At 35.6% G+C, this 27,002-nt stretch overlaps 1 protein-coding gene across 2 annotated transcripts in view; it reads right to left on the bottom strand.

The window, feature by feature from the left end:
* LOC133518621 (protocadherin beta-16) overlaps positions 1 to 27,002 on the bottom strand; it is a 104,747-nt gene that overhangs the window by 51,723 nt on the left and 26,022 nt on the right. The window contains exon 3 of one of the 2 annotated variants that reach the window (XM_061852299.1): positions 20,434 to 20,560. In XM_061852299.1, the coding sequence (XP_061708283.1) occupies positions 20,434 to 20,500 (67 nt within the window). In that variant the 5' untranslated portion in view covers positions 20,501 to 20,560. Of the gene's footprint in view, positions 1 to 5,216; positions 6,769 to 20,433; positions 20,561 to 27,002 lie in introns of those variants that run through there. The other variant, XM_061852306.1, reaches the window with a different exon arrangement.

The raw sequence follows: 27,002 nt of genomic DNA, 5'->3' as shown, positions 1-27,002 counted from the left end.
GATCTGAGATAGTCGGGTGCTAAAATACTATATTTAAATGACAAAATGGTATGAAATTATTCATAAATTTCATTAGAAAATTATTCCGGTTATAGGTCAATAACCATATTTAACGGATCCGTAATATCCGGATCTTATGACCCGATATCCGGATATTTCGGATATCCGGATCTCAAATCCTACGCGCAGCGATTGTTCCGAGACAGTTTGTTTGACACTTTTGACGGGCAACGAGCACAAATCTTTCTTCTGGCATTAAAACGGAACTATTGTTTTAAACAATCATTGAGTGAACTAAGTAGTCTAACGTTTTCGTAAGTATATGGAAAAACGCGATTTTTCGAATTTAACAAACATTGAGCGTACCTGTATTTAATTTGTTGACTGTCTGTCTACATACTCAGAAACCCTACTATTTTTGCAGTACATGCCACTACTCGTGCCTCAAGAGCCGTGCTTCGTCGGTGCATCTACGCGCGTTCCTTCTCTTGCCACTAATCACGCGCTTGTCGCTTCTGTGTATTTATTGGTCTACGTTTTTGGTACTTGATTACAAAACTGCATGTTCCGTATAAAAATGCCAATTTTTTATGGAGTGCGAATGTAAACAAAATCAAATGAATATGATTGCATCAATTTCCAATAGTATTAAAATTTCCCCCGAAGTACAACGACAGTAAAACATGAAAAACTACTTTCCGGGTGTCGCACCATGGTGCGAATTTGACATTGGATTTAGATATTTTTTCTAATTATTTACTCAATTTGCACCGAGTACATTACTTTCCCCAGACCCGCAATGGCCAAAATAGATTTTTTTTAATGTTGTATTTTTTTTTACCTGTTCCGTAGTTTAAATTAACATAAATAACACGTGCGAATTTAGATATAAGTGTTGTAAAACGTACGCCAAATTACACCGAGTACACCTTTTTTCTCTTCTTAGTTATAACCATTACATTATTTTCAGCCGATTTCACCCCTTTCCGGGGGGGTGAATTTAGTAACGATTGTATAAAGTTCGATTTTTAGCCCATACAAAACAATCCGTAGTGATTTTATTAGTCCTTAGAATTAGTTCCTGACTTTAGTGAAATTTGAGTTAATTTGACCGTACTAATGTGTAAGTAATGCGCGTAACATCACAAATGAGATATCACTCAAACGCGTAATGTTGCATTACGCATCACTCCGAGAAACCAAGCATTACTTCAAACATCACTCGAGCATATAACTGGCCGAAGCGCGCGTAAACTCGTAAAGCATCAATATAGATTGACGCGCCGGTAGTCGGTACGAAAGGTCCGTTCAAGTAGAATCCGCGTAATGTATAATGAGCAATGAGACGTGATGGTGTGATGTGTGATGTTTGTTTGCCATGCTATCATTACTTTGCTATCCCGCTCGCACCCGCACTCACTGCTCGCTCGCTCTCATTCCGCAATGCTTTCGGAACACTTCGGATCGGTCCGCTCGGCCGGTCGGTAGCAGTCGCATTTGAGTTATTGCAAATTTCATTAAATTGATACGATAACGGATTTTTGCACCTGCAATCGATTTAAAACTGTAATGCGTTACCATAGAGCTTACAATGTTTTTAGTATTTTACCTATAAGGATGCGGCTAAATGATAATTCGCTTGCGAGTTTGAATTTGACGAACAAAAACGTATTTACTGTTTATTATTGTTGTGAAATGTTTGGTTTGGTTGACTTTCGCGGCAAACTAAATTAAGCACGAGTGAAGTTACTTATTTATCTTTAATTTAATAGTGAGCTAGTGTTTACAGTACATTCTCGTATCAGTATCATATCATAATTTTATTGATATACCCAAATAAAAATACTACCTAGTGACTCTCGATGGCGTAATCTCATTAATTAACAGATATTTTCTTTTATTTTTTTCTATGATGCATATTTTACGACTATAAAAATAAAAACATTACAAAAACGATCTATCACATGGCGGTCACAAAACGCAATGCGTAATAGATCGACGCGCCGATATGATACGCCCTAGAGTCCTAACTCGCTGCGTAATGTAGTTGGTACTGTGATGAGTGTGACGTTGCCATCACGCGCGCGCCCGCGCGCTTTATTCGTTCGGGTAATGTTTCGTTTCGAGTGATAAGTGATGTGATATCTCAGTGTAACATTACGTTTTCGAAAAAGTGATGTGATATAGCATTACTTTTTGAAGCACTGTTTCGCGCATGTCTAGTTATGACGCTAGAAGTGAACTGTCCCAAAAACTGTTTGAGAGGGTATCTTCCCATATTGGTCAACTCGTTTGCAAGAAAGTATGCATGTAGGTAAGTAGTAAGTAGTTAAGTACATAGGTAGGGTAGAGGGGCTGTTGTCTGTTCAATTGAGGTGGGTACACGGGAAACGGGAAACTTTAAATTTATAACTGAGGATCTAAAAGACCGCTAAATGAAATCGTAGTCAAAATTTGAACAAACGACCGCCATCTTAAATTTATTCATATTTGCTCTAATCTTTGGATTTAAAAGGCTCCTTAATACGAATCCGAAATTGTAAAAAATGGCCGCCGCCTTGAATTTCTACATCTTTACTCCAGTCATGAGAAATATTGACCTCAGGATTTAAAAGGTCCCTTAATATGAATTCGAACTCAAAATTGTAATAAACGACCGCCATCTTGAATTTCTTAATTCTTGCTCTAATCATGATGAATTCGAAAGGAGAGCTCGACCAAGTTAAGTTGGCAGTGTATTTGATAGTCCAGACCGTGCAAGTGTTTTATGAATTTATGACGTTTAAATAACACTTGCACATCAGTCTGGGCTACCAAAATCGCTGCCAACATAGCTTGGTATATCTCTACTTATATGAATTCGTTATCAAAACTGTTCAAATTGGCAGCCACTTTGAATTTCTTTACTTTTTTAGATTATCTTAAAAAGTTATATATAAGGATTTTTAAAGGCTCCTTAATAGGAATCCGAAGCCACAATTGTAAAAATGGCCGCCGTCTTGAATTTTCACATTCCTTATAGTCAGACCAAGATAAGTTGGCAGCGATTTTGATAGCCCAGGCGGTGCAATTGTCAAGTAAACGTCATAATATCATAGATGTTTGACGTTTAAAATAACCCGTGCACCGTCTGGGCTTTCAAAATCGCTGCAATCTTATCTTGGTTTGATTCTACAAACGCGTCGAAAATTGATGTCTATGAATCTACTTACTCTATATAATTTTAAGCGAAGCGAGAGTTGTCGGGTCGGGGTGAACTACTAGTAAATATACCGACATTTTCTACCAATAAAAATGAAAAGCTAAAATTGCCAGACTATCAGAAACACTGCAGCAAAGCTGAAAAAAGTACTAAGTAAGTACGCCAAATCTAATAATGAACCTTAAGGATCTTCGCTTCGCTGATTATACTTTCTATTATTTGCGTTCTATTGCTAAATAAGATTTAGATTGCCATAAATTATGCGGCTAACTTAGATAATAGGGACTGTGATAGTCAAACAACAGTTAGGTGCAAATTTGAACCATTTCTCACTACCATAGGTACTTATCTAAAACTTGCAAAAGAGGTAATAACTATATTTGTAGGGAATTAATTCCCGTAAACAAACATTATATGTATATATGATGAACTTCATTTTTCCGACCTCTTTCACTGGCAATCAAATGCATTAAATTTTTTAAACTATCATACAGTATGTAATAACGAGTGTGCCATTTTGAAATGCGTCTACGTGAGTCTGCGTAATCCGGACGGACCCGACCGACGCGGCGACGCGGGCAGCTGATTATCAGGGGTCCGAATTAGCGAGTCTCTGTTAAGAAATCAGGTGTAACTTTCGTAGAATTTACTTTAGCAGTGCACGTAAAATGATATCTACATATTCCAATAATAAATATAAACCTTAAAATTTGGTTGGTTTATTTCAGTGCAGGTGCAGTGTCTCTAACATAATAAATAAAAATTCTTGTCCTCAAACCTTGAAACAACCTACTACTGCTACTAGGTACTATTAGTACATTGTGATACAAGTGTGCTACGTTGATTACACACGAAGCGATATTGTGCGCGTAAGCGAGCGCGCAATAAGAAAGCCGATGTGGGTAATGCACACACGTGTTATACGACGTTTTTCAACACACTTGCGAGGAAAAACAAAACTTATAAATCATCTTTTTTTTGTCAAAATAGTAAATGTAGAATTTTCAAAATTGTTGCTTACAGTTTTAACATCGAATAATTGCACCAAAGCGTGCTAGGCTTGTAGGCACTTATTCGCCAGCTCATTGGAATAAGCTACTAACACGTTTTCCAAGAAAGACTGGGCGTTTTTGCTGATTTTCCATTGAATAAAAGTTTTATATGCCGCCCATTATTTTTCACCCGATTTTGATGGTAAAAAGCTATCGTTCTCGGCTCTTGCCTCTATTAATATTACTGGCAGCGTCAATTTTATGTGTTCTTCATTTTCAATGGTTGAAAATTACATGTTCGTCAATATATAAACTAAAAACATGCAAAACTATTCCATTTTTATGACAAATACGGAAAATGGTTGGCGCGTTATTTTTTTTCTACACACGATTCCATCATTCCAATGCGCGCGCAAGGCAAAGGCGCGAACGAAATCGACAAACAGCCAATTCAAAAAATGTAAAAAAGCTAATATTTTTGTATTTCTATTCGACGGATGGAGATCAAATCGATAAAATTTTATGTTTATTCAGTAATGTAATTTACGAGATAATTTAATCTATAAATTATGTTTGGTGTGATGAAACCTCTTTGAACTAACATTTCAAACCTAATAGTTGGTTTAAAAAAATGTATTACTAGACCAAATTAAGAAGGCTCCGTTTCCATGCATATTATTTGCAATCAGTTACCTTCTTAACTCAGTCGTATTATATAATGCAAAAGGCCAAGTGTTATAATATACTGAAAAAGCACGCGTGTTTAATATCTATGAGTCAAAAACCGGTGGAATACAAACGTCGTTTTGAGCAAGTGTGTTGAAAAATATATTATGGTACAGTTGTATAATGTAAGTAATAAGCAACTAACTAAAGCCGAATATAAAAGTGTACTGACAATAATTTGAGGGCCGGATTAAGACATAATAAAGGCATTTAGGTATTTGGTAAGGGTAAGCAGGTCTGTAATTGCCTACATTGCCTCTATGGATAATCCGGCCCTTATTTGAGGGCGGACTCACCCCGTGACTTGATAGAGAGCGCTATGGCGGCGACGGTGGCCGGCCGGGCTGGTGTCACCGCCCAAGCCGTCGGCGCTTGCTCTGGATACCAGAAACTAATGAGTTTTATTTACTATACTGACAATTGCTTTTTACATCCAAACGGTAGAATGTACCTAATAAACTAGCCCTCAATACCAGCACACCGCTGCATTTATGTATGTTTATGCGTTGGGGTAAGTAGCAAACAGGAGTAAGATAAAAAGTCCTCCATAATTCCGAATCATGTGTAATATTTTTAATGCTGGCAAAATTGTTCTAACTACCGTTTAGTTGTGTCCCATCGCCCATTTGTCACTCCCCACTTGAAGTGCGAAATTGTGTGCTACGAATTTGTTACTGGTCATTTACTCGAGAAATGTTCAATCTTACTCTACCTTCTGTAACTTTTATCAGAAAAAACATACAAGTGTTAGGTAACCGAAAAAAAATTGTCTTATTACATCTAAATAAGGCTGTTGTTTGTGCTTTGGGATTTACACAATGTATAATCAACACTCAATAAATATGAAGATGAATACAACGTTTCTGTCGTTCTTTAGCCAGCAAAATTTCATGGGATAAGATGAAAATATGGCCAGCCCGAAAATATGATCCGTGCATTACAGCCGATCATCAATAAAGCACAGCATACACTCGTCTTTTTGTTTTAAAAATATTTTAGAAGGTCTTTTACTCATTGGTGCTGTATTATCGAAGTATTGTCGATGGAATAGGAAAATCTATTATTTTCTCTTAACCCCTAAAGTGCAATTTTTCAACACAAACCTTTGTTTTTTTGTTTTACGGTGGTTCCAATGCATGAGCAGTAGTCATCTCACCAAAACAACTCTTCCATCTAACCACAACGAACCTCGCATAAATCGAAAACTTACACAAGGTAAGGACTCAAACATCGCCAATCTTAGTAGTCTTAGAAATATTAAATCATGTGATTTTTGTTATTGTATATTTACGGCAGGTGCACAGAGACAAGTGGAGCACCGGAAGACGGACTCGTAATAAATCCCCCTCGCTACTTCCGGCGCATTTGAAATTCAATATGGCGTCGGTTTCGTTAACCATATAGTTACCGATGTGGAGCGGATTATTCGGTATCTTTACATTTTACAAAGTATTCACTACTGACTCTTTCATATACCATTTATTTCCTACATATTCTTAAAATATTTTTCTTACAATAAATTTGTAATAAGCGGTAAGGTAAGCGACGGTAATAATACTAATAATTGAAGATAACCTCCGTTAACCAAATTAATTAACAAATAATTTATACCAAGTCCGAATGTAACAATACGGGATACGGGTAACCTAATGTGTTTATTTGTCGGGTAAAATGATTTTCTTTTTTTTTTTATTTGGTTTTGTTGTGTAATATCGTGATGTCCAAGGGAAGAAAGGTCATAATAGAATTTTGCCACCTTCGCGAGAAATCAAAACAGTTATTTTACAGTTTAAGTATATAAGTACATTATAGCCACTATTTAATAATATTTTTAATAAGTGATTCAATCTATTAGAATAAAAGCGGGTCTTATTCTTATCACGTACGAGTACTACATTAAAGTACAAATGTACATTCACAATCATGTACTACTTACAATAATATCTGATTCATTTTAGAACAAGTGCCACAATACACATTTCTAGCTGAGTTTTTTTTTAATCTTATTTATTTTATAATATAAGCCATGAACCTATTGATTAAGTCGGCTTATTTCTAGTCGTGTTTTTTGCATGTATGATCTGATGATGACCTAATTATAATTCAAGTAACTGCAGCCAAATTCATAGAATCAATTTGCTGGACGAAATGATAGTAATTTCCTATTTCATTAGTTGCAGTAAAGATAATCTAAGATTATTGTTATTAACTGAAATAGTTGCCCACGTAGGAACTGGCCGTGGCCTAACCGATGACACTGATGTGTACTTAACTTACTTTCATACATTTACTCATTATATATTTTTAACCTTTCATATTTTTATTGTTGTTATTAAAGTGCTGTCTAATCATTTCAATTACACTTATCGTTAACCATATAAGTGAAAGCGAACTGATCAGTGATCAGTAGGTAATCATATTTATAATGTAGTGTGACTAGAAAAGTACAGATAGGAAGGTAAATGTAATCGTCGTCATAACGTGGTTAGGTGGGTATAGTGATGGGCTGCGGAAACATTCCCGCTACCAGTAAGTTTCCATTTGGGAATGTTATTAGTAAGTTACTAATGTTACCCGTAACATTCCCTAAAGATGGTAAGATACGAAACTCATGATTTATATGAGATAAAATAAGGTTCAGAATTTATTTTCTTAGTACAACAAGTTATGTACAGTCACGGACTATAATCGTTGAACAATTTAGGGTTTACTTTACATTGGAGATGTCATAGCGTTAGTATTGACAGTTAAATTAGACCGTAAGTGGGTCAACAATTAAAGTCTATTTTAAAATGTGCCTACGTTAACGCCGGCTTTCATATGAATTTCGCGAACTGATAGGTAATTTATCGATTTTAACAGCCGCATGATAATACTTTAGTTTGTTGATTGGTTGGGTCGCTTCTGTGCCGCTATTTGAAACATCTTCAAGTCTACGATGGTCTCTAAATGTTTTTACTATTTGATTAACGTTTGACTTGGAGAATTTGAACATATTATTTACGATTTTTCGCAGTTAATACTTGTCTGTGCAGTGTTGATGATTGCATAGCTAACTTGGAATGTTCCAAATTAATTCGCTCCATCGAGTAAAATATTTGATTATTAGGAACGAAACATGTAGGAATAGTAGTGAGCAGTACACCAATTGTTTTTAAATTTGCAGATTAAAAGAGGTGAATGAGTGTCCGATTAGTAAATTGAATAAGCCTTATTGAAGCTTAGTTGATTGAGATCTCTTAAAATTAAACTTAGAATACATTTTATTTATCGTTTTCTTACTAAACTTGTATTACTTTGTACCATTTAAGCAAATTATAGATACATATTTCATTGTTTATACGCCTAAAAAGAACGGTCCAATGGTCTATTGATATTTTATTCCGCAATTTTAATACGTCTATAAAAGTTTTGGTTTCGGCCAAAACAAGAACCAAAACCGAATCTTCGGTTTTGGTTTCAGAAAAAAAAAACATTTTTCGGTCGGACACCACTAAATATGTACCTTTATTTTTATATAAAAAAAATTAGTAAGTGTATTTTATTATGAATAATTTAATTGTTTTTTTTTATATAAAACTGTGATTATTATTATACAAAATGTTGATTTTCACACTTGATTAAACTGATGTATACGCATATTTTATTTTATACTTACAGTAAAGCATTATTTTAATCATTATTTTCCAGATAGTTTTGTTCCCAGTAACTTTGGAGAAATAACTGGTCGTATTGGGAATATTACCGGTGACATAATTTACTTTATCAGAGAATCCTTGACTGTTTTATCAGTTTTATGACTGTTAATAATATCATTATTATTAATTTAAGTATTTAACACAAAATAAACGTATACAATTCTAATTATTTTTTCAAAGTTTCTCAATGTTACCGAGCGGGGGTAATATTACTAGCATAGCATTACCCGGAATATTCCCACTTTGAGTAAGTTACTGGTAACGACCCATCACTAGGTGGGTATTTCTTCCATGACTAGAACTATGACTAAAGGTACCTAAATGATGAAACTGTAAAGCAAGTGTAACAAGTGTTGACCGGCCGTTGAAGGGGTCCGCAGGTCGGAGCCACCATGCGTGCTTCCGGTCATAGCTCACCTCACCTTGCTCTCCGCGCGCGTCGTTCAGCCTAAACCATTACTCTAATACATACGAGTAGGTACTTAATATTCAAACGATTCTAAAACGCACTACTCTTGGATACACATTTATTTACAATAACCTAAAATACCTACAAGCCTCTTGCCATGACAAAATATATTGCGCTAAGTTTTGCCAATTTTACTAATGTATCAACACTTGTAGAAACCGCTCGACAAATGCTAAACTGACGGGTAGGTATAGCTAGAAACCTGTTCGCACGTAATTAAAAATATTATTTCCTCTTACTAATAATGAGCTAGCGCATAGTTATAACTTCCGGTTCAGTAGGTATAATAATGGTATAATAAGTGGATTTGACGATCGTTTACAACGGTGTTAACTATTGACAACGTTAAGACCGTAAAAGATTACTTAAGTTGACAGATCTCCGTCGGCCTTTTCGCTTTCAAATATACATAAATTACATAACAACTAGGTATCTCCTTTATATTTAGGCTAGTTCGGGGTCAAATTGATGGTAGTCAAACTGTTAAAACAGTTTCCAAGTACTTCCGTTGTAATTTTTTTTTTCTGTTGATCAATATTTTTTATTTACATCCATACGATATCATATCATAACGTCCCTATAACATTTTCAGAAACGATAAGCTAACTGCCTATATTCAGAAACTTTTATATCATCGATATCCGATACTTTATTTGATTACATTCAAATTTAGAACATTTAACACAATAACTATAACCACCTGCTAAGGCAGGCATAGTGGGAATTAGTCGGTAGGTAACCCATAATGCCACGTGCATTACTGCATTATGGGTTACCTACCGAGTAAATGGTATGTATATGTATTTATCCTTGTTTACTCATATATATGTATATATTTAGTGTACTCATAGTCATAAGGTATAATTAAACATACTATAGTACTTATTTAGAAATTTTACTTTGCTCTAAAGTTACGGTTTTTTGTAATGAACAAAAAACTCAATGCATCCTCTTTAATGCTTTTCTGTTTTGCCTTGTGGTTGACTAGAGAATGCCTAGTGGCATTAAGTCCGCCTTTTGTAGTCTTTTTTATATGCAATAAAGTTTAAAATTAATAAATAATAAAACATTCGTTTCATAAACCCACACTCGCAGGTAATTTCATTATGTAGCAGTCATTTTAATAACTAAACATTCATGCATTTGTTTAAGTTTTGCGTAGGTGTAGATTACAATAAAATCGATAAGTATGTGATCACTGATCGAATTTTTAAAAGTGTGATTTAAAGATAAAGTATATTTTTGCGCAAATCGCTTATGAACGTCAAATAAAGCTACGCCGGCTCCATGCCGGCTCTAACCCTACACCTCTGACCCGAGAAGATTTAAATCCCTCCTAAATTGTAGAAGGTTATCCCAATATGGGACTGGCAAGAAACTCGGTTGGTCTTTGTGGTTAAGAATAATTGAATTTTTTTCACGTAATTTGCGTAACCATAGTACCTACCAATAAAATGTACGGTCACCTATTTTGAACAAATATCAAAAACTTCGTATAGCTGTTTGAGTAGCAGGACATTTCAGTGATGCGAGGCGGGCGAAAGCAAACAATAGACGTAATTGCTATGTAGGTCTTTCTAATCTTTTTATTTTTAGAAATATACATCCCATCAAAAACATGTTCATGTAAAATGTTGTCAAGATGAAATCATATTAAGGCTCGCACTGTGAAAAAGTTATCAGATCTCTTGTAGAGCCAAGATTTTAACTCTACAAGTCCTAACTTCACAAACTCTACACCTTAGTCAAAATATGTGGCTCGGTCGTTTCCCTACCGTCACAAGGGCGTAAGGTGAAAAATGTATTCAGTGTTCATTACTTTTTTGTTATGCAATAGTTCTTGTAGTAAGAAAAAATGTTAAACTCGCGTCAGGGCGTCAGGTGTCACGTGATCGTCAGATTGAAAATTCGTAAGACGGACACGTGACGTCATGGTGACGTGCAATTTGAATGTCATCGAAGCCTGGTTACTTTTGAAAAATCGTATCTCATTCAAGTGTGATATTTTATTTTCTTCATAATCAAAGTGCTGTCATAACGGTTAAAGAGGGTTAATCTTTGTTAATTGTGTTGTATTGTATCTTTGTGTTGTTGGGTGTCCATGATTGTAGATACTCAAATAATTTTTCCTTACCAAAAAGTTAAATAACAGAAAAGAAGCGTGATTGTTTTACTTAATATGATGGTGAAAGATTTATTAACATTTACTGATTGTGTAGGCTGTAGTCCTGCTCACGTCTCATGAATTACTCTGTATATGTTATATATTACTTAACACTAAAATTCGCATTTCAAAATATCTTCCACACTCAAATTTATTTACGTAGGTATAATAGAGAATTATCTCTTTTTATAAAACTGCTACTCAATTTCTCCAAAATATCAAAAATGCACAACGTTAATATTCAAGTTTGCACTTCTGCCGGCAACCCATTTTTTTACTAATTCCTCATACAAACTTCAACACCTCCCCCCCCCTCCCCGCCTCCGAACGCCCTTTTTCCCCCTTTTCACCCTTACGGGTTACATCTTACATTGAAAACAATTCTATGTCCTTTTCCATAACAAAATTACATAGATTTTTAACTAAATCGGTTCAGAGGTTATTGATTCCCCGATTAATACCAAATTTCAGCTTCCTAGGACTTCAGGAAGTACCCTAACGGTTTTGATGATCATCAGTGAGTCAGTGACGAAATCGTTTTTTTTAAATATGCATAAAATCATAAGTATGAGTGCTTTGCAAATGAAAATTTATATGCTTAATGAGTCCTCTATTGACATTATATCCCAAGAATTTTGTTGATCTGGTATAATGCAAACCCAAGCTATGAGGGTTCAAAAAAACGACGAAGCGCTTCGAGAAAAGGTAGGTAGTGCCCTTGCGCTTCGCTCAGATAACACAATGACATGCCATGCTAGATGACACCCTGCTATCAACTTTTTTGACGAAGATTTAAGTTTAAATTGATATGTACTGGGACAGAGACGATCACTTGAATGGATACCTTAACGTATAAAAAATACATTTGGGAAAAACATGCATATCCCTTCATTTTCAATTGGATGCAAAGAATGATTGAATGAAAACAAAGCTTTAGCCATGCAGTATTACAAAATTGTTTCTGCTCTATATAGCTGAGAAGCAATTAATGTCAACAATGAGCCGTGACTCGGCTACAGATAGTTTTGAACACTTTCCGTACATAATCGTTTTGGACCGTATCATCTTCACGGAGAGAGTGTGACCAACCAAATCAAATAATTAATTCGATCTCATCAAAAGATAATGTCATTATTGACAAATAAATTCGATATGATTGCGTGAGTCCTTCTACAAAGCTAAGCTAAAGTTTATTTGGCATTGTAGATGATGTATTCATAAAACGTGCAAATAAAATAACGATTAGCTCATTAAGAAAAAGGAAACATCGGCAATCAACACACTTCTATATGTAGGTACGAAGATTAGCATTTAGCAAACAATGTATTTCCGACATTTTGATTACAACGCAATCTACACAGCAACCTCATGTAGATAGCTCAATCCTACATATTTTATTAACTATAGGACTACCGGTTTTTGTATAGCTATAGATAATTAGGCTGCCTTTCCAATAACCACTGTGGTAAACAAGAGCGAAGCAGAGAGCGGATATTTCATGTAATTATCAACTAAGATTTAAAAAAACTTATGTCATGGAATTAGTGCCAATTATTATCTATCTAGCCAATTTTCCCTTTGAAGTTGGCTGCTTCCCGGATACTTTAAAAACTGTCAGTCGTCACACCAGCGTTCAAACACACACAGTGAACAAATTCACAATGTGTAATTATCGACAATTAACGCTAATCGGTACCAATCGAATCTACTTTTTTACAAAAATATCAATTACTTAAAAACGAGCAGAACGGATTCCAAGTAGTGGCGGGTAGTGGACTTCACGATCTTCACTCAATCTTCAATCTTAGAAAATCTTCGCGGATGTATGCAGGTTACCTCACAATGTTTTCCTTCAGCGAAAAACTAGTTGTAAATATCAAATAATATTCCGTACATAAGTTCCGAAAACCCAATTAAGTATCTGTAGCGGCAATAGAAAAACCTATGGATTCCAAAAACAGCTCGAGGAAGAGGATAGCAGAGGTCATACTTAAGTACGTACGTAAGTACGTACAGTCGAGTTCATAAATATGTACACATTTCTTCACCTTAATACATTGCAAAAAGGTGAAAAAACGTTTACATATTTATGAACTCGACTTTAAGTAAGTAGGTAGCAGACGTAGTAGTCAAAAGCTCTATTTTTATACCTTATTCAAATAAGTGGTAAAACTGTCGGTAGTAAATAATTAGCACGGTAGCAGTAGCAAGATAGTCATTTGGTGTTATTGCATTTAGCGTTAACAGTATTTAAATGGAAGGAAGTGACGACCCTGCCGGTGTTCGCAACAATGGGCAGCCCACGCAACAGTTTCCAATCGCGAACGCAGGTAAGACTCGTTAAGGAGAATCAGTAGAGGTTTCACTATAGTTACGGACCCCTGCTGAGGGTTCCACCCGCTCATTCGTGGCAAGCATTAGTAATCCTCGGCAATATGGAGCGTCTACAATGCTCGATGGCCACTGTCAAGCCATGTCAGTACGACGACGCTGTCGTGTGAAAACGGAATTTTATATTTTTCTCCCAAATCTCATAATGTACTTGTTAACTCAGCTGTCGAAGAAGAGAGCAAATTATTTAGAGTCACCCTTATTGCGAGATAATTGGTTTAGACTGCCTATATTTAGAGACATTGTGTGTCGTGCACGTAATGATGTCATTATCATTAATCTCACGGAACTGATTCTAATATATTGAATAGAATACTTAAGTAAAGTTTCTAAGTATAAACTTAAAATTATGTCAACTTCACGTGGAAAAGATGGTAAGGAAATTAATAAATTTGCAGAAATTAGTACTACATACAACTACCGGTTCGCTATGCAAATTACATGGCGTGATGAACTAGAACCACTCTGCCTGTACTGCCCACCGGCCACGTACCCATTAATGAACCGCCACTCCAGTACTTGCACTTTACCATGCAATATAGGTCGTCGACCTAAGCAAACAATTACATCCTTAATTGTACTCCTGCTTATGTTTACGCGTCAGTCAACAACAAGTCAAATCAAATTGCGTCTAGTTCATTTGGATACCTCAGTATAATATGAACCAGAGAATGTATTATCGCTCCTTTAGTTCTTTAGTTAGTTTAGTTTAGTTAATAGTTTACATGGTTATCCTAAGATATTTATACTTAAAAAAAAAGTTACCAAAGGAAGAGCGGTGTCTCCCAACACAAGCATTTATTTTGCTTACAGGGAGACTCCATCCCTTTGATCATAATTCACGTGTTTTTGTTGAATAAAGAATTTTGTATTTTGTATTTGTATTTTTTTGTATAAGATTTGAAGTTAGAAAAGTTATATATGTTAACTTGATAATGTTAAGATTCGAGCTTAATAAGTTAAGCGTGTCAAGTTTTAATTTAGTTTAATTAAAGTTATCTTACCAATCATAAGTTTAACCATATCTCACATACTACTATTTATTTAGTCCATCCATGAATGGACTCGGCACTCTAAGCTTACTTATTTAGTAGTATTAGGTCGTATATCATACTGTGATAATGGCGTAGGGGAAATATGTACAAAATTACACAGTCGGGTTATTTTGAATTTGGCGGACTTTAACACGAAACTGATAGTCTCACCACGGGGCCATATTGGTTTTCTATAATCTGCCACATTTTGAACGCATCTCTTTCATTCGTCTGGGTGTCATGGCCGAAAACAGGTATTCACACGTCGAGAGTTTTTTTCATACCGACAAAGTTTTTGTTCAGATGATAAGTTTTTTGTTATTGTACCTATTAACCTAGCATTTGTTTCATTCCTTAAACATTTATCTTGGTAATAAATAAATGACTTTTAGCAAAAGTGCTCTGTGTGTTTTTTCAATTTTTTTTTTAAACGCTGTACGGACAAAACAACATACATGTATAAAAATGGCATAGGTATGTCATATTGTCCATAGCTTTTTTACAACAACAAGCATATGATTCTATTCCAGTAACAAATACGTGTCAGGTCAGGGCCCCATTTAATAAACATTACATCCAACAATTTTGTAAAAAAGTCACAAAATTGTTAAATTTTACTTACAAGTGCTGTTTAATAAACCCTATAAATAAGTAAAAAAATACAAATAAATAACTTACAATTTTCACAATTATAAACGCTGTTTAATAAACGTTTACATAATATATGTTAAAAATGCCTGTAGCTTTTGATGACAATATTGTGTTTACAAAATTGTAATAGTAAGGTACAATTTACCTAAAATGTAAGTTTTTGCCACAAGTATTTAATAAACGAGGGTAGACTTCTTGCTTTTTAATTTATAATTTTATTAGGTATCTCACTCAATACATTTCTTATTGAATTGGTTTACCTATTTGTCATGAGGTAAGCTGCATTACGCTTTGTGTTGTGTTGAAGTTCTTGTCCAATTTTTGTTAACAAATATTCGACGGTAGTCTTACATACTCGAAATTTTTCGTTAAACGTGAAATCTGTCACATTAAAAGCAAAATGTAATCCTTTTACGAAAAACTCTTCGTCTTCGTTCAATTACATATTCATTATCACTATCGTCACTATTGCTGCCACTACTCGTTGTTAGAACCATTTTTAGGGTTCCGTAGCCAAATGGCATAAAACGGAACCCTTATAGTTTCGCCATGTCCGTCTGTCTGTCTGTCTGTCTGTCTGTCTGTCTGTCTGTCTGTCTGTCTGTCTGTCTGTCTGTCTGTCTGTCTGTCCGAGGCTTTGCTCCGTGGTCGTTAGTGCTAGAAAGCTGAAATTTGGCATGGATATATAAATCAATAAAGCTGACAAAGTCGTACAATAAAATCTAAAAATTTAATTTTTTTTAGGGTACCTCCCCTACACGTAAAGTGGGGGTGATTTTTTTTTTCGCTTCAACCCTAGAGTGTGGGGTATCGTTGGAAAGGTCTTTCAAAACTAATAGGGGTTTTCAAGAATCATTTTTTGATAAAGTGAATATATTCGGAGATAATCGCTCCGAAAGAAAAAAAACATGTGTCCCCCCCCCCCTCTAACTTTTGAACCATAGGTCCAAAAAATATGAAAAAAATCGTGGAAGTAGAGCTTAAGAAAGACATTAAATGAAAACTATAGCGGACATGATCAGTTTAGCTGTTTTTGAGTTATCGCAAAAAGTTTTTCCTTCATAGTAAAAAGACTTACTTTAATTAGGTACTGATTATGCAAATTTGCCTATTTGTTTAACTCGGGTGAAAGGTACCGTTTCATCCCTTGGTTAAAAATTTACTATACTTTAAGCTCCAGTTTAGCTTATTGTGACGGAAGAGTAACTACGGAACCCTACACTGAGCGTGGCCCGACATGCTCTTGGCCGGTTTTATTTATTCTTAATTAGATTGTCCGGCACACCTCATCAAGTTTTTACACATCATGAGAGCGCCTGTCAGAATTATACTACAATTTACAAAATATGTAAACTTGTAATTACTATTATGTGTTCAATAAAGTAGTTTTGCATACAAAATTGTAAAATTGTACCTGTGAAGTGAAAATGTTTATTGAACCAAATTATGTAAAATTGTAGATACAATTGTACAATTATGTAAGTTTTCCACCATGACAAATTTGTAAATCACATTTTTTATTAAACAGGAACTTGTAGACTTGTAACCTGTCACCTACAATTTACAATTTACAATTTGTAATATTTATTAAACGGGGCCCTGGTCGCTGTGGCTGCATTACTTCGACATAAAACAAGGTCCCATGATACGTTGTCTGAAAAAAATAATGCAGCCGAAATAACAGCACCGACCGAACCACAAGCTGAAAGTTCATCTCAAGTTGAAAAAGCAAACTCCAGTCAAGAAGATGCTTTAACTGCTGCTGCTACCAATCCATCGTCTTCTGTTCTTGCTGTTCCCATTGATATGCTTTCTCCGGCCCCAAAAGGATGTTTTATCTTTGGCCAAGGGAAAAGTAAACAAAAAACTCGACAGAGTTCTTTGGTTTTGACTTGTACTCCTAATATGTTAGAAATTTAATCCAAAAATGAACCCAAAGCACCTACAGCAAAGAGAAAACGCAAAGCTACCAAAAAATTGTTCGAAGACAATGACGACGACGAAGCCTTTCCTACCGTTTCTCATGACAACGAAGAGGATTGTGCTTGCATTTACTGTAACGACCTCTACTCACGATCTAAGCCCGGAGAAGACTGGTTGCGCTGCTTACAATGTTTGCTTTGGGATCATGCTTCTTACGCCGATGTTCCAAGAAGAACTAAGCGTTTCATTTGCGAATTATGCCATTAACTGTGTAGCCTTTATGTGTATGCTATTTTGTCCATGAGCAATATGTCATTTTGTTCGAAGCATATGGACAAAATGGATTATGACTGATCTCAGTTAAATATGTTTTATTCTTTTTTCTGTTCATTTTTTGCTGAAAATGTTTATTAGGTTCGATAGATTAAGGACCAAAGCTGATTAATGTAAGCTATGGCTGTGCAGTGAACTACCAATAAAAAGTTATGATACAAAAACAAAACTATATGTCATTTTGTACATACTTTCCCTACTTAGTATTTACCTACACAGCAATCTGATGGAGTTTTTGTCCTACCTTGCATAGTAATCATTTATTATTTCAGTTATCTGTAAAATCTTAAGTGATACTCGTATTTTCGGAGGAAAGACAAGAATTTGAATAAATGTCACAACTGTTAGAAAAGGTTAAAGCCTTTGAGAGAATTGAGAGGCAGCACTCAACTCGTATCAATTGAAAACACTTCCTTGCAAATTTCCTACTTTTCGCACTTGTATCGTAATGAATTAATTCCAAATTTCGTACACTAATGTTTTTAATAGGTACTGTAAATTAAAATAACTTAGTGAAATTTATTTTCTATGAAACAAGTGCAATTTTTTACTCGAGCCTTTTAGACAGTTGCATATGCCTCTCTACGCCAGACTGAGTTTAGCGTGCGGTCTCTTTTGACCAGTCAGAAATAAATAAATATAAATAAATATTATGGGGACATTCTTACACAAATTGACTAAGTCCCACGGCAAGCCAAGGATTGTGGTTTGGGTACTCAGACAACGATATATTTAATATACAGATACTTTAAATACATAGAAAACATCTATGACTTAAGAACAAATATCTGTTCTTATCACACAAATAAATGCCCTTCCCGTGATTAGAACCCAGGACCATCGGCTTCATAGGCATGGTCACTCACTACCCACTAGACCAGACACTAGTCACCAGACCAGAAGAAAAGAAAGTTGGTTTTCTTGCGAGTGTTGATTTTGAGTCCCGAGTAAGCGAAAGATTCTAAGTTAGAATCTTGAGCGTAGCGAGGGACTCAAAAATACGAGATGTAAAATAACTTTGCTCTCGTGTGACACATACAACTTTTCACCTCAGTACTGAGAACATATTAATTAAAGATTAAAAAATCCAACATCAAGTAACTTATCCCTGGAGTGACGAAAATAGGCTTGTTCGAGCTGCTGAGGTGAAAAAAATACCTACTTCACATGAATTTGACTACGTGTAGTAAAATTGAGCACGCAAACCAATTCTATCGATTAATGAAAAACACTCGAGCACGCGAACCAATACTATCGATTAATGAAACACAGAAAATTGAACAATTTGATTACATGCTCTATTAACCATGTACTTAGTAATTACTTTAGTGTTCAAATTATTTTTTATTTAAGCAATCGCTCTTGTCCTTTCTAATCAATGAGTTTTCATTGTTGTTTATCACACCACACTTATATAATATATAAAAAATTGTCCGTCTGTCACTAGGCTGTATCTCATGAACCGTGATAGTTAGACAGTTGAAATTTTCACAGATGACGTATTTCTGATGCCGCTATAACTTTGCCAAAAAAATTTGTAAATCAATGTCCAATTTTATCAAAAGTGAGATGGGGGTAACGCATCTTTTTTTTCTTCAGGGGCATTTCTTTCCGAAAATATTCACTTATAGTGGAGTCAATATAAAGTTTAAGTTACATTAAATGCACACAAAAAAAAATGGTCCGCCTGATGGTAAGCAGTCTCCGTAGCCTATGTACGCCTGCAACTCCAGAAGAGTTACATGCGCGTTGCCGACCCTAAACCCGCCCCCCCCCTCGTTGAGCTCTGGCAACCTTACTTACCGGCAGGAACACAACACTATGAGTAGGGTCTAGTGTTATTTGGCTGCGGTTTTCTGTAAGGTGGAGGTACTTCCCCAGTTGGGTTGGGTTGGGTTGGTTGAATATTATAACAAAATTTAGTTAAATGGATAGAAAATCCATTATAAAAAATAGGAATTTAAAAAATTATATTGAGATTATAAAAAAATACAAGGATCCGAAATCTCAAAAAAAAAAATTGTTTTTTGTCTTTCAAAAATAGAAAAGAAAATGGTACCATTCGATTTCTTACATTTTATTAAAATATAAATTGTATGACAACTATACACATAAACGCAATATTTCAGGGTCAAAATGGCAATTTCCTTGATCTTCCATACATTTAGGACAGACTTATATATGATGTGACGTCACATCACCTTATCATTTTGTTAGAGATGTTTCTAGTGTCGAATGCGAGCGTCAGACTTTAACTCTCATTTCTGATCTTTGTGTTGCTTAAATGCCATGAGTCCCATATAGACATTTGATCCTCAGGAAAATCAAGATCGTTTGGCATTATGTACTTACAAAAAACAGTCAAGTAGCCAATTCTTGAGAGTGTAGAAATTTATGTTTTATGCGGCATAAACGGCCGTATCTTTTTTTACGTTGACTTAGAAGTTTGATTTTTCCACAGCTTGAGTGAGGTTTTTTTCCCTGATCTGGGTTTTAATGTCAACACGTTACATCCACACGTTCCCGAGTTAAAGGGTCTTGACAGATATACGGACAACAAAGTGATCCTAAAGGGTTCCGTTTTTTCCTTTTGAGGTACGGAACCCTGATGAACAGAGACGATGTAGCTTTTTTATTATAGCTAAAGTTGCTTCTTAATTTTGCAAATAAAAGTCTAAAAAATTTGTCGAGTCTGTGTAAAATAAATACCAACAATATTTGAGCTAGTAGATAGCTTATCTCGTTTACTAGCTTAAATATACCTACTAAAGAACTACAATTTTACCCTCATATTTACAATCACATAACTACTGAAGTGCATTAAGGTAAAAGAGAGAAATTTTTAGGTACCTTGAGCATGAGTTGATATGGGCGCGGCCAGTATCAGCAGCCCCAGACCCAACGCTGCGGCGGCCATTCTGCCGCTACCGTTTCAGCCACATGCCGATGATCGAAGCTGCCTTACTTCGCAAGCGTCCTATAAGAAATGACAATATCATTATAAACAATATCCTACAGTTGAATATTAGAATGAGAATAGGGACAACGATATTTATTTAAAATAAATGTATTTAATTCCACGATTCAACATGTTAGGCCTAATTTAGACTATGAGAGAAGTCGCATACGAGATTCATTACATTGCGGTATTTGATTGGTCGGCAGAATTTAATGTACTACCTATATTCTCAATAGTCTGCAATGTAGCTAAAATTCCATGCGGGTTTGCGCGCCATCTAAACAAGACCTTAAAGTACCGTTCGTATTCAGACTGCACCAGCATTACTGCAGCATTATTCTAGCGCGACATGACTGCCGACTGCATTGTTGCCTCAAAAATGCGGCTAGCAGTAATGTCACGGTGGAATACTGCTGTAGTAATGCTACTGACAATCGTACCATACTGCCACAAACGTGAAATTTTAAAATAGTTGACATGTTTATTAACTACATTTTACTTATGTATTCTTAAAACATGAAATTACGGCATGGCAAGCATCATTGTATAAGATTGTCCCATCATGGGAGGTATGCAGTTTTTCAGCTCCTATAATGGGATTGGGCATAATATCATTTTTTTTACATCTTTGGAGTAACAACATAAGTTCATGGTTAATGCAATTACTAAAACTCATTCTAATTTACACGAAGTAAATATATTATTATAATTTTAAATACGTACTCACCTCTCTTAGCGCGGCCTGCGTACTACTTGTTATAAAAATTATGTAAAACTTTACGTTATCATATAAGTTCTTGATAAAATATAATATAACAAAAGTCATTATAAAAGATGTCTATATTCTACTTGAAAATTATATTACAATAGTATTATATCAATGACAGTTTAGATGAATTCACAATATAACAAAATAAACATTTAATATAAATTTCATTATTACATATAATATTATATCAAATTGCATTATAACAAATGTATGATAGTTTTCTTATAATTATATTTAGTATTATACACCCGTTACAAATGGATGTAATTGTTCGTACTTATAGATTGAATACTCCTATAGTACACATACATGGAAGAGCTAAGTGAAAACTTCTAGATAATAATCTTATATCCAGTTTGTAATAAAACAGTAACTACGCACAATTTTTTTCATGTAATTCGTGATACGTGGCTTCGAATAGAGAGCGTGAATTATTAGTCGAAATTGGTAGATTAACAACATGCCGTGAGAATAGTTACTTAGATGCATGAGAGGTCACCGGATCACCGGTCATTTTGAGCACCGACGAAAAGGTTGCGTGATGCGATGCACGACAACGAAAACGATGCAAAAATCGAGCATAGGTAAGTCGAAAATTCTACTATACGAATTCCATCGAAACTGTACACATTAAAATAGTGAGGTGAATGTACTGTATACTGTGGGTGTTCACCTATATGCTATACTATACGACAACAGCCGTTGGTCTAAGTCATACATATAGCACCGGGCTGTATTTAGAAAGCGGAAAAAACATCAAAATCGCTGCAACCATCGCAGGCTGATTTCGCTTTCTTACGCTGCGAAACAAGATTCATTTACATGTATTAAACCATTCGAAGCATTGTTTCAGAAATATTCTTAACTTTACTGCTGTTGAAGAGTAATTTGCGTGATTGAATATGATTCCTAAGAGTTCGTGGTATTTTATTATAAAGTCAAGTCAGAGTCATTACCTACCCGATGGTCACTACCGTGGTCTGTTTAGGGTTCCGTACCAAAAAGGCACAAAAGGAACCATTATGGTGCGACTGCATCCGTCTGTGTCTGTATGTCACGTTGCTATATATCTTGAGAACTACTTAAGCTATAGATTTAAAATTTGGAATAGTTATGAATAACGCTAACCCAAACACATTGAAAGTTATATTTTATTTACTTACTTTTTATAGGGGGCAGAATTTCAAAGTCTAGTTAATAGGTCAATCGTTTGAAAGAGTTCAAATTGAACATTCAAAAACACTTTTTTTCATAGCTTTTATTTATTAAAAAAAAATCATTACCTAATTTCATTTGCAATTTAACATCCTTTGCTTTAATTTAAGATTGCGTTAAAAACACCCGTTTCAAATAAAATAAAACATTTTGAAATCGGTTCCCATAATAATGAATTATCAACAAAAAAACCAGCCAAGTGCGAGTCGGACTCGCACAGGAAGGGTTCCGTACCATAATCTATAAAAACGGTCACCCATCCAAATACTGACTCCACCCGACGTTGCTTAACTTCGGTGATTGGATGAGAACCTCGAGATTGGAAAGAAAAAAAAAAAATATTGTGTTTTTAGTATTTGTTGTTATAGCGGCAACAGAAATACATAATCTGTAGAAATTTCAACTGGCTAACTATCACGGTTCATGAGATACAGCCTGATGACAGATGGACGGACGGACGGACAGCGGAGACTCAGTACGGAACCCTAAAAGCAAAGTTTGTTTATGCCTCGTGCCTTCCGGTGCGTACCCCTCGCAACGCTTAAGATTCTACTTCACGAACAATTTGGGAATCTAAGTTTTATGAATAAGGGCGTATAGCAATAGCATCATTAGTACTAGGGCTTGCAATTCGAATTTGTTAAATATTCGACATGTTTTGATATTCGAATATTCGGCCGCTCATATTTCGAATATTCGAATATTTTTTATTACTCGAAAAAATCTATTTCATCCGCTATAGTTACAGTTTCTGTGTGTTTTGCCAGGTATTTTTTACAGTGAATGCGAAGGAAATAATATTTTTATTGTTTTCCCCTCGATAGGCTTCGTGAAATTACAGCTAAACCTAACTCGATTTCAAAGATCTCAAAATAAAAAAATTACAGAATTTCTTCGGTTTGATCAGACAAAGTCCGCCGAGGTCTACTCCTTCCAGTTCCGCCTTCTACTTCTCCCTTATACACTCTCTTTATCAGCCTTCTTTCACTAATTCTTAACACGTGTCGAAATCATCTCAACATACCTTTTTAAATTATTGTCACTACAACTTCGTTCAGTCCACACGTTTCCTTTACCACACTGTTCCAAATTCTATCTTGTAATCTCACATCACACATACTTCTCAACACTCTCATTTCCACTGCATCCACTTGGCTCTGATGCCTCTTCTGCCATACCCAACTTTCGCTACCATACATAAGTGTGGGCACCAACACCCCTCTATGCACAGCCAACCGTGCTTTTTGTGACACCTTCTGACTGCTCATAAAAGCATTGAGTGCCCCATTCACACCATTTCCAGCATTTACTCTCCTTTCAAAGTCTTTTTCATGCTAACCGTCCCTAGTGAACAAGGTTCCCAGGTAGACAAACTCTTTCACTTGTTCCACTCTTTCTTGACCAATCAAAATTTTACAGTTTGTCATATTTTCGGCCTTTCCAAATACCATTACTTTCGTCTTGCTTACCTACATTTATTTTCATTCCTTTCCTTTCAAAAGATTGCATTCTAGTTACCTTCTCCTACAACTCTTCATCCGATAACACGAAGACATTTGTCGAGTAACCCACTCATTCTCAGCCCACATTCATCATTTCTCAAATGATGCAATGCAAGCTACTATCCATGAGTAGATTAAACAGCCACGGTGCCGCTTCACATCCTTGAAAGCCAATCTAGTCAATTAAGTGGATATCTGCAAAATAACATTAGTTTTTGCAATATGTGCAAATAGTTTTTAACACTCTGCGATGCTAAACCACTCAACGGTCCGTTTACTCTCACACAACCACTGAAATAGAGCGATTCAAAATACAATAGAATGAAAGGTTTTTTTATAGGCAACTTAGTGACTAAAAATAAATATTAAATGTAAATCGGAAAATAATTACCTACTAATTTATTTTTTTCTCTTACGTGTTTGGGTGGTTATAGTTATAATAATATTAATCCACGCAACGGTGCATTTATATTAAAAGTTTTTGCTAGAAATATTGAATAAGTACGTCAAATTTTTGCGTTTCAACTAGTTTTTATAAATGTGGGCATTTCAATAGGACGATAAAATCTAGTCAATTAAGTGGATTTCTGCAAAATAACATTAGTTTTGCAATATGTGCAAATAGTTTTTGAATAAAACGATTAAAAAACTTATTTCTCGTTCATTTTATTATTTTAGAAAAATATTCGAATATCTCGTCAGAAAAAATCGAATATTCGAATACCTAAAAGTTTCGAATATTTGCAATCCCTAATTAGTACCGGATAGGAACTACCTTACTGGTATGGTAGAGTCGGGAACGGATTCAACGGATAGAGGAAATAAAACCTGCCCTTACAATTTGACACACATGACTGCACAGAGCGCGATCAGGTAACGCTGAGGGGCGTCACGGATGCTAGGTTTTCAACTGCCTACGTGCATTAATACAATCCTACGACAAGTTTAACGTGTATCGTACCCATGTCCTCTCCTCACTCTACATTTAAAAAACGCTGTACTGTATCCTTTCTTCTAGATTTACTAATTAAAAAGGTAGCAGAAGCTAGAATCTATGGCTATTTCGAGCATTCTGTGTAGAACAAATTCCTCAATTGGTTGTTTTTAACCCTTTTAAAAAGATTTTTTTATGTAACCAGACCATTCTTACTACATTTTCGGGTACATAATATGTTATGCTAGTTATTAAGCATCAATAAACTAATTTAAAAGAGATCGACATCGACACGTGTGATGTAAACAATAAAGAACAAGGGTTTTTAAATCCACTAATTAACAGACTAAAAAGTGAGTAAAAAACCTACCAGCATTGAATGAGAATTTTAACGAACTAAGTTAATTACTTAAACAAAAGGAATTTGTAATAAACCTGCAAAAGTATTTTTCTCTAGTTGCGTTGCGTTACCTAGAGTGTTGTACCTACTCACTCATATAACGTGTCAAAGCAATTTGCACCGGTACGTGATTATCACACTGATGTGAATTCGCACGTCGTGTCGTTCACAAAGACGCGTGCCTTGACTCGTCACATCATGTTAGTAAAGGTTTGATTTGACTTATCTGCGCGTCATCGGGAATGACACGAACTATATGAGCGTGACAGCGCGGCGGGTTTCCCTTTAGTTACTACCTACCAAGTTGTTACCAGTGGTAAACCACTGTGATTTTTTTTTCACACCATTTACCACTGGGAACTACTGGTAAAAAAAAAACCCACTAGTTACCATCAAAGGAACCATAGAACGATTACCCCTTATCTTAAAAAGATCCTTGTTTCATCGTCTTACGAGCTGTATTTCCATACGAAACCGACGTGGGCAATATTAGAAAACACTTGAAATAACTTTACCCGCCATCAGAGTTTCCATAAAAGTGGATCAAAAGGAAGTTTTCTGCTAATAAAATCATACGTATGATCAATATAGATATAGTAGCCAAGAAAAAATTAACCTGTCATAGATTTTTACAGTTCGCCATGTCCGTCTGTCCGCTTTGCTATATGATCGTGAGTGCTAGAAAGCTGTAATTTAGCATGGATACATAACTCCATCATGCCGACAAGTCATAAAATACATACTAGAATAGTTATTTTCGATATAAGTGCGGAAAGTAGGAAATTCGTAACGAGTGGTGAATTGGTGATAAATCAAAACACGACTGAAGGTAGTTTTTTTAAATCGGCACGAGGTGCGAATTATCTATTCGCACGCGTATTGTACAAAGTTTTACAGTACATGTGGCCCTTTACATTTTCGATATAGGCACGGAAAGCCGCAGTCGGCCAAGAGTATATTGCCGTATTTTATAATGTAAGAAATACAAATAAATCAGGAAGAAAACTATTAATAAAGTAATGTAGTGAAGGTGGTGTCGTGTAGTGTGCTGGATTGTAGTGTCAGAGGGCCAAATAACCCAGGCAAATACTCATTTCACAGGTAATTATGATATTCCGAGCGAAGTTTTCTTATTATTATTATTATTTATTATTCTTGGATTTCACGGGCCTATAAATCCCGGTCTTTTGATAGGCTTGCGTGGGGATATAGATCCAACACGTAAAGGCCCCTTGGAGAGCTTCAATGTCATGTAGAACGCCTGCAGGAACCCGTTCACAGGCCCAACAATAGACACCCATGAACCGGTCGCAGCAGGCATTGGGACTATTGTAGTAAAAGTGAACAGTATAACGGTCTATAGATTGAAGTTTGGGAGCACAATGAGTCTGGGATATTGCAAAGAGATCCGGACATCTGACATAACAATGTTTTCACTAGTTATCGAGGCAGGCGGTGACTCGCCGCCCACTAGATGGGCGCCTGAAAATGCCGTCGTGAAGACGACCAGGAGCAACACCGGTGTGATCGGCTCAGAGGTGTCGAGAGGTGTACGCCGCTTTCTACCCAGTGGCTGATAACAGCCACTGTGCCAACTCGCGTCTTATGCAAGTTTTCACTTCCACCCCAGGAGCATTTAG

Source organism: Cydia pomonella, chromosome 1 (genome assembly GCF_033807575.1).
Source record: "Cydia pomonella isolate Wapato2018A chromosome 1, ilCydPomo1, whole genome shotgun sequence".
NCBI lineage: Eukaryota > Metazoa > Arthropoda > Insecta > Lepidoptera > Tortricidae > Cydia > Cydia pomonella.
Note: the sequence above shows the minus strand (reverse complement) of the source record. Positions and strands in the feature narration are given on the sequence as shown.